General features: G+C 51.1%; 1 protein-coding gene across 1 annotated transcript; it reads right to left on the reverse strand.

The window, feature by feature from the left end:
• Nucleotides 1-4,074: 4,074 nt before the first annotated feature.
• On the reverse strand, nucleotides 4,075-12,302 carry mlycd (malonyl-CoA decarboxylase). The gene is made up of 5 exons (XM_056599581.1): nucleotides 11,708-12,302; nucleotides 10,593-10,705; nucleotides 9,301-9,457; nucleotides 8,187-8,339; nucleotides 4,075-5,233 (listed from the first exon to the last, which is right to left on the reverse strand). The coding sequence occupies exons 1-5, from the start codon at nucleotides 12,224-12,226 to the stop codon at nucleotides 4,679-4,681; spliced, it is 1,497 nt and encodes a 498-aa protein (XP_056455556.1). The 5' UTR covers nucleotides 12,227-12,302; the 3' UTR covers nucleotides 4,075-4,678.
• Nucleotides 12,303-13,251: the final 949 nt, after the last annotated feature.

Below are 13,251 nucleotides of genomic sequence, written 5' to 3' on the forward strand. Positions count from 1 at the left end.
CCCCTGTCAGCTCCAGTGTGATGACCTGGCTATATCTGACCATCTTGCTATCTCATTCTCTGTTCCTGGGCCCCTACCCAGTCAGCCCAGTAAACTAACCATCACATACCGGAAAACCAAACAGGTGCGCATCCCTGTTGTCTTCCACCCTAGCGACCCACCTGATTCATTTCTACCCGCCTGGACTACTGCAACGCCATCCTCACTGGTCTCCCCTCTAAAACCCTGGACAGACTGCAATGTGTGCAGAACTCGGCTGCCAGGCTCTTAACTTGCATTAAGCCCAGGCAGCACATCACCCCCATCCTGATGCAGCTTCACTGGTTACCAGTCAAGTTCTGCATTCAATTCAAAATTCTATTAATCACACACAAGTCCCTTCACGCTATGGCCCCCCCCGTTACCGCTCTGACCTCCTCCACCCCTACACCCCCCTGCAGTCCCTCAGGTCCTCAGTGACCAGATGGCAATTCCCCGCACGAGACTCAAGACCTTTGGGGATAGTGGTCCGCCCCCACAATCAGCACCCCCCCACATCCGCTGTGCCCCTTCCGTGGAGACTCTCAAAAAGTACACGAATGCACACCTTTTCTCTGAGGCCTATGGCCTCTAACTCACAACCCCACCCAGCGCCTTGCGCATTTTGCACTCTCACTCACTTGCCTACACATACACCCTCACCTCCCACTCTTGTGAAGCGACCTTGAGTATCCTGAAAGGCGCTATATAAAATCAATTTTTATTATTAGTATTATTATAAGCTCTTTGAACGAGGCTGGAGTTTGCCTGAGATTTGCAGTTATTGGTCAATATGTCCGATACATGAACTACAAATCCCGAGAGTCTGGGCCTGTATGGACTACAGTAGTTCTAGATGTAGTGGAATGGTTTCATAAAACTTGAAGGTAACTAACTCTGTATAAAGAGGCTGTTTAAGTGATGGCAACTCTCCACTTTACTAAAAGATCTTTGCAATATTAATGAGTGATCAGACACCGCCTGCCTATGGGCCTGAGGATGCATTACAGCTTAGTTTAGTAAAGGTTAGTGTAGTAAAGGTGAGTGTAGTAAAGGTTAGTGTAGTAGAGGTTAGCGTATTATAGGTTAGTGTAGTAAAGGTTAGTGCAGTAAGGGTTAGTGTAGTTGAGGTTAGTGTAGTAGATGTCAGTGTAGCTAAGGTTAATGTAGTAGAGGTTAGTGTAGTAAAGGTTGGTGTAGTAGAGGTTAGTGTAGTAAAGTTTAGTGTAGTAGAGGCTAGTGTAGTAGAGGTTAGTGTAGTAGAGGTTAGTGTATTATAGGTTAGTGTAGTAGAGGTTAATGTATATAGGTTAGTGTAGTAAAGGTTAGTGTAGTAAAGGGTAGTGTAGTAGAGGTTAGTGTAGTAGAGGTTAGTGTAGCAAAGGTTAGTACAGTAAAGGTTAGTGTAGTAGAGGTTAGTGAAGTAGAGGTTAGTGTATTATAGGTTAGAGTAGTAAAGGATAGTATATTAAAGTTTAGTGTAGTAAAGGCTGAGGCTGCTCTACTTTCAGACAGAGGCTGACTGATGAGCTGTGTTTGGGCTTGAAGGTGACTTTAGTTATAGAAATGTTTCAATGCTCTCTGGATCAATTGTTAAAGTGCTGTGGGAGCATCCTCCCCAACAGCTTTGTTTGTTCCTTTTTTCAACACCAAATGTGTTCATATTCGTGGTTTAGTGCCCATTAAATGTGTTCGCAAGAGCTGCCACCTTTAACATGCAGCATATATCATTCAAGTGGATTTAAGTGGCTCGCCTGCCTTGCAACAATCAACCCCTCTTCCACAATGCTAATTAAAAACTATCTTTGTGAGGACAAACTCATTTGTTTTGTTGCATTTGATTTGAAAGCCGTCAAGATGTGATGAAATATAATCGCTTTCAGAGTCGGCAGCGACCCCAGTGAATTGGAGACATGTTTTTGAAGCGAGCAGTGTGTTAAATCATGTATTTACTGAGTCAAAGCGCTAGTGGAGGGGGCAGATGAAGCAGTAAATGAGATAAATGTCGTGGATTAGGGAGAATATGAGGCCTAGCCAGCCGCCGCAAATTTAATATTCACACTCGCAATTCCTTTTGCCAATTAAAGAAGAACACAGCGTTTAACACATTTGTTTCTCCTTGGAAAGTTTTCTGAATGTGATTACATCCCAATACATCAAAACACCAAAACGTTACAATCCAGCCTCGTCTGGACACGTCCTGATTGGTGGACAGGACCCTGGTTTGATCATCCTGGTTCATAGTACAGCTGATGTATGACGTAGTTAAAGGCTGATGTATGACGTAGTTAAAGGCTGATGATGACGTACTTAACAGCTGATGATGACGTAGTTAACAGCTGATAATGACGTAGTTACCAGCCGATGACGTAGTTAACAAATAATGTTTGACGTAGTTAACAGCTGTAGATGACGTAGTTAACAGCTGATGTACATTCCCTCATCAAGCGGTCTCGATGTTGCAGCTCAGGACTGTAGTGTTGGTGCAGCGGTCGACTGAGGAGACGCAGACGTCCTCAGAGCTGAATCACTGAAGCATTGATTAGCATGTAGTGTGTATCACTTTGCGTTGTACTTTAGCATTGATTAGCATGTAGGATGTCTATCACTTTGAGCTGTACTTAAGCATTGATTAGCATGAAGCGTGTCCGCCTCATTCAGACCTTATTCTCCTTAAGTCTAGAACAGGGAATAAACAAGCCCTGTGTTCAGGACTAATGTGCATCAGTCCGTAATCAATTAACTCACAGCTAGCCGCTGCTAGCGGCACCTGCTGTTGGTGCTAGCCGCTGTTCGCATGTCCCTCTGTCATCCAGAGGCTGTAAGCTCCAAGGGCCGCAGCCCCTAATGGACGCATTGAGCCATGATGCTTATTCTTTGTTCATTAATTCATGTGTAATTGTTTCCTGTGCTGTGCTTCCTGCTTCCTGTGGGGGTCTGTGTTGCCCCCGACTACAGAGGCGTGATGGGGTGGGGGGGGGAGTCATTACAGGGGGCATGTTGCCGTGACCGCAGACGATTTTAGGGTGGAACCCAGAAGCCCAATTTAAATGCAGAATTACTTCAGATGTGGCACGGCTGTGAACCATAGTGAGACCACACACACACACAGCACTACACGGTTGGAGTGCTAATGTTTGTAAAGACGTGGGGGTTTGAGTATGGGTTTGTGTGTATGCCTCCTCTTCGACTCCATGAAGAAGTCTCCTCCTCGTCTCCATGAAGAGGTGTCCTCTTTGTCTCCATGAAGAGGTGTCCAACTCTTCATCTCCATGAAGAGGGGTCCTCGTCATCTCCATGAAGAGGTGTCCTCTTCGTCTCCATGACGAGGTGTCCTCTTCGTCTCCATGACAAGGTGTCCTCTTCGTCTCCATGAAGAGGTCTACCCTCATACCAGCGTCATACTGAGGGTGGCCGTATGGACGGATCCTCGCTGGAGGATTCTTCTTCAGCCCTGGCGAATGATTTCAGACTCCAAATAGAAAACTCTGCTCCTCTTGTTGCCTCTGCTCATTCCATGTGTTGTGGACTTCTGGAAATGGGCCAATGCAGGCAGGCTTACAGAAGGGTTGATCTTTATTTAGGTCAGATACTATTAGATTTCACAACACATTTACTAGGCACTGAGATGGCCTTGTATTATATGGTTTAAAATACATTCTGCTTTAATGCTTTGTGGGCCGTTCTTCATCTACCGTATAATTCAACCCCCTCCGTGGAACGCTGGGGGAGAAGAGAGGGGGAGGAGAGGGGGAGAGAGGGGAATGAGGAGAGGAGAAGGGACGAGGGGAAGGAGGAGAGAGGAGAAGGAGAGAGGAGAAGGGAGGAGGAGGAGGGGGAAGAGAGGGGGGAGGTGTGAAGGAAAGAAAGAACAGGGGGACAGGAGGAGGGGGAGGAGAGAGACAGAACCGGTGGAGGATGGAGAGAACTTTGCTTCCTCGGGGAGATGATATGTAATTTCACAGTCAGCTTGCTGTGATGTATTATTTCTCCACAATAGGGCGTGTGTGGGGTAGGGGGTGTTGGCGCAGCACCTGTACGGTGTAGTTAGAACACAGTGCTGAGCGGGGCTGGCAGCAGCATCAGACAGCAACAAATACAAGCGGACCACTGGAGCAGAATAAGTCAGCTGTAAAACATTCAGCCTGGAACCAGACACAGAAACACCTACGTCGTCGGTTGATTTTTTTAATCATTGGACCACTGAGGCAGAAGAAGGAATCAGTCAAATTTATTTCAGAATCTTCTCCGGACTCCTCCCTCATTATTTAGTCGTTTTATATCCTTCTATTCACAGCCAACGTTTTGTATGAGCAAACAAGCTCTCTGATTGGCCGAGCGAGCCCTGGCCTGTTGGCTCCCAGGCAGAGCCCAGCCATAAAACAGATTCATGGCCTCATAAAGTCAGTGTTCACCAGTGGGTCAAACACCGTCCTAATATTTGTCAAGTGTCCGGGGGACGTTTGGCGGTGGATAACGTCCTCATCGCTGCTCCGAGCGTCTTACAATACAGACCAGTGCTTGTAGACCTACTGAATATGCATGATATAATAATACATCAATTATAGAATAATTAGACATATTATTATGCATTAGAGTGTAAAGCATGTCCCAGGCTCTGGGCCTCCCATGCCGTGCACCTCCTCTCTCCGTCTCCTCCTCACAGCTTGCTGTTTTTCTGGAACTGTGCGACCAGCCCCATCACCGTCTCCGAGGCGGCGATGCTGCGGTCCTGCAGGTAGAGGGCGCTGTTCCTCGCCGTCTCCTCCAGGAAGTAGCGGTAGTTGACCATGATGCCGCAGGAGCCGGCCACGCCCCGCGGGCTGCTGTCCGCCCGCCAGTTGAGCCGCCACAGGGTGGCGCCGTTCTGCAGGTGGAAGTTGGCCACGGGGTTGAGGGCGTAGCCCCGCCTCTTCTCGCCGTACAGGTACCAGGCGCACAGACGCATCAGTACGGGCTCCAGCAGGAGGGCCAGGCGCTCCGACCGGAGCCACTCCCCCGCCGCCAGGAGGCGCCGCAGCTCCTCCACCGCCGGGGCCCCCGGGGCCAGGCCCGTGGCCTCCTCCACCTCCCTCCACTCCTGCTCCGACAGGAGGTCCGCCCCGCCGCCCCGCGCCTCCCTGCGGCTCAGCCCCAGCAGGAGGCCCTGCAGCCAGGAGGAGAAGCCCGGGATGGGGGACAGGCTGGAGAAGGAGGTGAGGTGAGGGAACTCCGCCTGCAGGAGAGGGAGACAGGAGGGGAGAGAGGAGGAGGTGAGGGAACAGCTCTACACTTCAGCCCAGGAGGCTGGCAACCTGCTCCGTCGGTACATCAGGAGCAGGTGTTGAGCTTGGAGGCCCACAGACAGACTGAGACCAGACCTGGACTCAACATGAAACTACATCGCTGGATCTTATTGAACTGAAGCCTCCAACCCCCAAAGGGTACACCCCTCCTCACCAAAGGGGGGGGGGGGGGGGGGGGGGGCAGAGGCTGTGGGTCCCTCAGAGAGGAACACAGACAGGGCGTGGAGATGGAGGACCACGCCTTCATCTCCTCCCTCTTCTGCCAGGGGATCTCCCTCCCACCTAACCCTACCAAAAAGAGTTGGCTGTGAAACCACCAATAACCTTCCCCTCCCTCCCTCCCTCCCTCCCTCCCTCCCTCCCTCCCTCCCAACATCTCCCCTCTCTTAGAACCTACCTCTGAAACTATACCCTCCCTCCTCCCTTCATTTACAACCTCCCCCCCTCAGAACCAACCTCCCCCCTCTTAGAATCAACCTCCCTCCTCCCCCTCTCTCAGAACCAACCTCCCCCCTCTCAGAACCAACCTCCCTCCTCCCCCCCTCAGAACCAACCACCTCCTCCCCCCCTCTCAGAACCAACCTCCCCCTCCTCCCCCCTCTCACCATCTAGCGAGAGGAGGAGGAGGAGCAGTAGGCAGATGAAGAGGAAGAAGAGGAGGAGCAGTAGACAGATGAGGAGGGAGAGGAGGAGAAGGAGGAGCTGCAGATTAAAGTGAGGGTGACAGACAAGCCTTGGGGATGGAGATGTTGTCTGGCTGAAGTCTCCTCTCTTCTCCCGGTCTCTATTCTTCTCTTTCTATCATCTGTCTGCTCCTCCTCCTGCTGCTGCTCCCCGCTATGATCCGCTCCTGCTGCTCCCTCGCTCTTCAGAGAGGTGTTGCTCTCTGTTCCTGTTCATCCTCCTCCTCCTCCTCAACCCCCTCCTCCTCAACCCCCCCTCCTCCCCCTCATCCTGCTGGCAGCCCTCACCGCAGCGTTTGAACCTGAAGACGGAGGGTTTAGGAGGCTCGGCGAGAGCCTTTATCGGTCCTGCTCTCGCGCTGCACGGTCGGTCGAGCCGCGGAATGGAAATAGAATAATTCATGAGGACGGATCAGACGGAGCCGTGGTTCACATCACAGGAGCATCGCTCCTCATCTCCAATCTGTGGCCGGGACACCAAGGGCTCTGGGAAACGGGCGCTTTAATCCTGGGGACAATCACACCAAACACTTCTCCACCCCTGGTGGAGGAGGGGGGTGGGCGGAGCTCGCCACTGATCTGTACGCTCCAATCAGCGAAAGAGCAGCCCGACCCTTGGCTCCTGATCTCAGCTCAGATCCATCCCTCCTTCCCTATTAAAAGGTTTGACTTGTTCTGGGGGAGCTGGTGCATAGCGACAAAGAACTTAGCAACAGGATTTTCCTAGAAGTTTTGAGGAATCTCCGCCACCCGGTCTGAGCGTCAGGTTTCAGAGAAGGAACACGGATCCTGATAGAGCTCCTCTCTGATAGAGCTCCTCTCTCTCTCTCTGATAGAACTCCCATCTCTCCCTCTCTCTCTGATAGAGCTCCCATCTCTCTCTCTCTCTGATAGAGCTCCCCTCTCTCTCTCTCTCTGATAGAGCTCCCCTCTCTCTCTCTCTGATAGAGCTCCCAACTCTCTCTCTCTCTCTGATAGAGCTCCCCTCTCTCTCTCTCTGATAGAGCTCCCCTCTCTCTCTCTCTCTCTCTCTCTCTCTCCGATAGCTCCTCTTTATCCAATAGAGCTCCTCTCTCTCTGACAGAGCTCCTCTCTCTCTGATAAGCAGCCTCTTCTGTCTGCGCTGCTGTAGAAGAGAAATGTATATTCTGAGGATCCATTCATCACACCTCTGGCTCGGCCTTTCTATAACCAGTTTTCCATATGTTGCGCATTATGCAGTATAATAAATCATGAGCGGAACGAGAGGCCAATAAGCAGAACAATAGAGACGAAGCAGATTGCAGCTATCTGGATCCTTAGAGGAACCTCTGGACGTCTTGAGGGAGGAGAGGGGGGCCTCTGGAGGGAGGAGAGGGGGGCCTCTGGAGGGAGGAGAGGGGGACATCTGGGGGGAGGAGATGGGATTCTGCATCTGTCCTTGCAGCACTGAGCTGTTTAAATAAAGGTTGTAATCATTCAAACCAGAGCAGTGGGAATTACTCATCTGTGTTTCTGGTTTCATGATCAAGTTCTGCTGTGAGGATAACTCATCTGGGTTTATGGTGTCGTGTCCTGATAAACTTTGCAGTTGAATTCGGAGAGAGCTAGACCGATGGCTAACGTTATTGTCCTGTCTGTTCACCAGCTCCTGCGCAGGTAATAAATCTTTAACCACAGTCTGACATTCTCTCGCTCTGAAGGGTAAAGTCCGTCAGAAGAGACCGTGTCGTTGAGGGACTCCAGCAGGGAATAAGGGTTCAGAAATGCTAAAATATCGGCATTGACATTCAGGCTGACATTTAACACTGCCGCTACCGTTTCAGGTTAGCTGTAGGGGTAACCTTGTTGTGGTTGTGTTACTGTGGGGTAACCGTGTTGTGGTTGTGTTACTGTGGGGTAACCGTGGTGTGTTTGTGTTACTGTAGGGTAACCATGGTGTGTTTGTGTTACTGTGGGGCAACACAACATGGTTATGTTGTCTTAGGGTCGTGTCCCCGTGGGGTCTTGCCCACTAAGGGGTTGTGTCCTCCATTGGGTCGTGTCCTCCATGGGTTTGTGTCCCTTAAGGGGTCGTGTCCCCTAAGGGGTCGTGTCCCCTATGGCTGCAGGTGGTTCTGTTGTGAAGGTCCGCGGAAACGTCTCTTTCTGTGGATTTATTTTCCAGATCTTGCTCTGCTCTCTCTTTTCCTGCAGCACCTTAAAGCACACCTCCACCTACCTGAAGCTCCCGCACCACCCTCTTGATGAGGTAGTTCCCCAGCTCCACCCCCTGCAGCCCTGCCTGGGTGGAGGATATGGAGTAGAAGATGGCCGCGTTGATCTGGTTTACGTCCTCCTTGGCGTCCAGATTAGCAAATTCCCGAACGATGCTCTGAAGAGACGAGATCCCACGTTAGCACTGAGGAAGCTAAAGGCTACATGTTCTCACGTCAGCACTGAGGAAGCTAAAGGCTACATGTTCTCACGTTAGCACTGAGGAAGATAAGGTCTACATGTTCCCGTGTTACCACTGAGGAAGCTAAAGGCTACATGTTCCCGTGTTAGCACTGAGGAAGATAAGATCTACATGTTCCCGTGTTACCACTGAGGAAGCTAAAGGCTACATGTTCCCGTGTTAGCACTGAGGAAGCTAAAGGCTACATTTTCCCATGTTAGGACTGAGGAAGCTAAAGGCTACATGTTCCCGTGCTAACTCTTAGTAAGTAATTTATATAAAGTTATCTCCTCTCCTGTATGTTAGCTATCCTCACCTGTATGTTGTTGTGATGTCTCCTCCCCTGTATGTTAGCTATCCTCACCTGTATGTTGTGTTGATATCCTCTCACCTGCATGTTAGCTATCCTTACCTGTATGTTAGTTATCCTCACCTGCATGTTGTCTTGATATCTCCTCTCCTGTATATTAGCTATCCTCACCTGTATGTTATTGTGATGTCTCCTCACCTGTATGTTAGCTATCCTCACCTGTATGTTGTCTTGATATCTCCTCTCCTGTATGTTAGCTATCCTCACCTGTATGTTGTTGTGATGCCTCCTCACCTGTATGTTAGCTATTCTCACCTGTATGTTGTGTTGATGTCTCCTCACATGTATGTTGTGGTGCTTTCTCCTCACCTGTATGTTAGCTATCCTCACCTGTATGTTATTGTGATGTCTCCTCACCTGTATGTTAGCTATTCTCACCTGTATGTTGTGTTGATGTCTCCTCACCTGTATGTTGTGGTGCTGTCTCCTCACCTGTATGTTAGCTATCCTAACCTGTATGTTGTGGTGCTGTCTCCTCACCTGTATGTTAGCTATCCTCACCTGTATGTTGTGATGATGTCTCCTCACCTGTATGTTGTCGGAGATGTCCTCGGTGAGGGCCACATGCAGCACCACCAGAGGCTCCCCGGGCATGGCTGCGTGGGTGAAGGCGTAGCAGCGGCGGTACGGGCCCACCCTGCGCTTCATGTCTGTCCAGTTTTTCACCGGGTGGACTGCCTCGTACCTGGGGACACAGAGGGGTTCACCTGAGAGGTGGTCACCTGGGAGGGGGTCACCTGAGAGGGTGTCACCTGAGAGGGGTCTACCTGAGAGGGGGTCACCTGAGAGGGGGTCACCTGAGAGGGGGTCACCTGAGAGGGTGTCACCTGAGAGGGGTCTACCTGAGAGGGGGTCACCTGAGAGGGGGTCTACCTGAGAGGGGGTCACCTGAGAGGGGGTCACCTGAGAGGGGTCTACCTGAGAGGGGTCTACCTGAGAGGGGGTCACCTGAGAGGGGGTCACCTGAGAGGGGGTCTACCTGAGAGGGGGTCTACCTGAGAGGGGGTCACCTGAGAGGGGTCTACCTGAGAGGGGTAATACCTGGGGACACAGAGGGGTCTACCTGAGAGGGATAATACCTGGGGTCACAGAGGGGTCTACCTGAGAGGGGTCACCGGACCAGAGGCTCAGTGTTCATGTTCGGTGAGGACCTGGGTGTGGGGGTGGTACTCAGATGTGATACTCTGTTTGACTCGCTTCCTTTCCACCTAATAAGGGCTGATTGTCTATTCCGTGGTCTCCTGTAGACCACCTGGCCCTGGGGTCTGACTGACAATGCTGCTGGTTCTCATCCTCTCATCCAGTAATGACCAGCTCAATGGAAAAACTACATGAAATGAGAGTCTGGAGGTGATGAGCCCAACGAGATGTTTATGGGAGTCAGGCGGTGATGAAGAGAACTAGAAAGTGGTGGTGGTGAGTTAGGTGGTGGTGGGGGTGAGTTAGGAGGAGGTGGTGGGGGTGAGTTAGGTGATGAACAGAACTAGGAGGTGGTGCGGGTGAATCAGGACTGGTGGTGGTGGGGGTGAGTTAGGAGGTTGGGGGGGTGAGTTAGGAGGTGGTGGGTTAGGGGGGTGAGTTAGGAGGTGGTGGTGGTGAGTTAGGAGGTGGTGGGTTAGGAGGGTGAGTTAGGAGGTTGGGGGGTGAGGTAGGAGGGGGTGGGGGTGAGTTAGGAGGTGGTGGGTTAGGAGGGTGAGTTAGGAGGTTGGGGGGTGAGGTAGGAGGGGGTGGGGGTGAGTTAGGAGGTGGTGGAGGTGAGTTAGGTGGTGGTGAGTTCGTAGGGCATGAACGGAGGAGATTGATTGGTAGGGCTGAGTTACTGGCTGATCTTCTGAAGGATCTCGCAGGGCGACTGCCAGGTGATCCTCTGAAGCTGAAGGAGGCCCACAGAGAACCACTCAGACAGCATGCTCTTCAGAGTCCCATTAAGATCCTGTGAGAGAGAGAGAAAGAGAAAGAGAAAGAGAAAGAGAGAGAGAGAGAGAGAGAGAGAGAGAGAGAGAGAGAGAGAGAGAGAGAGAGAGAGAGAGAGAGATTGATTGTTCAGCAGCTTTCTGCATCACCTGAATCTGGTCCTAATTCTCCCAACTGCAGAGTTAGACTGGGGGGGGGGGGGGGATTGGTAGCCACTCCTTTAAATAAATGTTGAGTAGAGTCAAAAAGATCTAGATCAACACGCCCTGAAGGATGGATGGACCCACGACTCAGAGGGACACGTCTACACAGCCTCACCATTCCAGACAGAGTGAGGAGTCACTCTGTACTGAAGGTTTCTGATCAGAGTGAGGCATCACTCTGTACTGAATGAGATGTCAACACATTGTGTTTGTCAGTCATCACCCTCTAGGGATCAGCAAATTAGATCCCTTGTAAATAGTTTTCCATCTCTCATTTGATTCATTCTCTTTCTTTCCTGTACTTGCTGCTGTGACCTGCATTTCCTATCGTGGATCTAAGGAGCATCTCGTCCCAATATAAAATGTTAGTAGCTAACTTCAGACAGTTCTGTCAGGAATACTTCTGATAGCAGCTCTTCATAGGCTTTATTAATAATACTTCTGGCCGATGTGTGGGGGCTCTATTTATACCAACAGTGACTCCCCTCAGCAGGGAAAGAAAGTGTGGGAAAGTTCAGAGCAGAGTGGGCTGGGCTCCATCATACCCAGCCCACCCTGTCACTTTTAGGCTGCTCTATCACTACCTATCACTGCTCTAACTCTACCTATCACTGCTCTATCACTATCCCATATCGTACTGGTTATATAAGGTGCATAGAGCAAGCAGTAGGCATGTGAATGCGTTATTGGACATGCGTTGGTGTTGTTCTACAGTTGGTGTCGTTATGAATACTTGTATCCAAAGAAGCTGATAATATATATTATCAGCGGCCCATAGTCTGAACCACAGACATCCCGCAGTAAAGTCAGTCCGTTACCCTGATGTGGTGCCCTTCGTGGTTCTTGGAGGCCATGAGCTCCAGCAGGTCCGCTCGGAGGTCCACCAGGAACTTGACCCCGCCGTCGGCTCTGCTGACGCCGTTCAGCAGCTGTCGGTAACGGGGCGTCAGTGCGTACCGGAGCCGGTCCTCCGCCTGCAGCACCGTAGCCGGGTCGCGGCTCTGCGTGTCCGCCAGCCTTCCGCAGAGCTCTGCCACCCGACGGTGGTCCACCCCGAAGCCCCCCGACAGCCGCTCCAGGAGCCGGCCCCGGTGCTCCCGCTCCAGGCGGCGGTAGAACATCATGAAGTCCCCGCTGTCCGCCTCCGGAGGCGGGGGGACCTTGTCCCGGGTCTCGTAGGAGGGCACCGGGGCGACGACCCGGGCCAGCAGCTCGTCCATCGCCCCCTGCTGAGTGCTGGGACGGACATGCGCAGAGAAGGGACGGGTCTGAAGAGCCTCCAGGACCGAGCGGCTCCTCAAGCGTAACAGACGGGCTAATCGGAGGCTGAACGTCATGACTGGTCGGTCCGCTCCGGTGTCACGGGAACCTGCGACCTGGGCTCCGGTAGAGCACTTCCGGGGCTCTAAAAGAGACAGTACACAAGTGTCTCTGCTCTGTTCCAGGGCCCTTAAAGAGACAGTACACGTGTTTCTCTGTAGTGTTCCTCTTAAAGAGACAGTACACATGTGTCTATGTAGTGTTCCGGGTCTCTTAAAGAGACAGTACACGTGTGTCTCTGCACTGTTCCTCTTAAAGGGACACTGTGTAAAAATTACTCCCATCTAGTGGTACAATTGTATATTGCATTCCAACTAATAGTGCTCGCTTGTTCAAAAACTACGGTGGGCAGTATGTGCCAAGAAGCTGTGTCATGACATCCAATACTACCTCATCGAGTCATTTGAGTGATGATGAGTTTCGTTATTTCAAACTGCATTGAATCATTAGTGTAAGCTAATGATGTATGGGTAATTATTCCTCGAGCAAGTGAATTATTTCAGTCATCATTCACGCTGGCTTAGAGTGAAAACGCGTTTGCATTTCCTGTACCACGTAATGCTTTTTGCCCCTCTCGGCAGTTCATAGACCGGAAGAACATGGAAGCAGTTCATGCTGATCCGTGCGCAAATGACTTCCGATCCACGCGCAGCTTTCAGTGTTCCGTACTTGTAGAATTGTTTTGTGTACTTGAAGGATTTTCTTTTGTACTTTGTGTAAAACATACTGTATTTGTTTCTGAAGCAAAATGCATTAGTTTGTGAATGATGTTTTGTATTTGCAAACCACACTGAGCGTGTGTGTGAATCATTGTGCGTGAGTAAAACACGTTTTGGGTGCGTGTGAATCGTTATGCGTGAGCAAAACACATTTTGCTTGGGTGCGGGGTTTTGGCATGATTCTAACTCCATAGGTTTGGAGCAGCTCAGTTGCACATTGCGTTCCCACCGCTTATGGTAGGGCGGGGGTTAAGCCGGATAGAGATAGCCGCGGCAGCTGCATAAGCATCGTGACCTCATAGCAGCCTCACACAGTGTAGCCT

Source organism: Gadus chalcogrammus, chromosome 9 (assembly GCF_026213295.1).
Source record: "Gadus chalcogrammus isolate NIFS_2021 chromosome 9, NIFS_Gcha_1.0, whole genome shotgun sequence".
NCBI lineage: Eukaryota > Metazoa > Chordata > Actinopteri > Gadiformes > Gadidae > Gadus > Gadus chalcogrammus.

What these genes read in the sequence shown, in the direction of transcription:
- mlycd (XM_056599581.1), bottom strand. Translation starts at nt 12,226, where the DNA reads ATGACGTTCAGCCTCCGATTAGCCCGTCTGTTACGCTTGAGGAGCCGC. An exon ending in ATCCTTCAGAAGATCAGCCA is followed by an intron (nt 9,458 to 10,592) that starts GTAACTCAGCCC and finishes CTGTGTCCCCAG; the next exon opens with GTACGAGGCAGTCCACCCGG. An exon ending in GGGTGGTGCGGGAGCTTCAG is followed by an intron (nt 5,234 to 8,186) that starts GTAGGTGGAGGT and finishes CCTCTCCTGCAG; the next exon opens with GCGGAGTTCCCTCACCTCAC.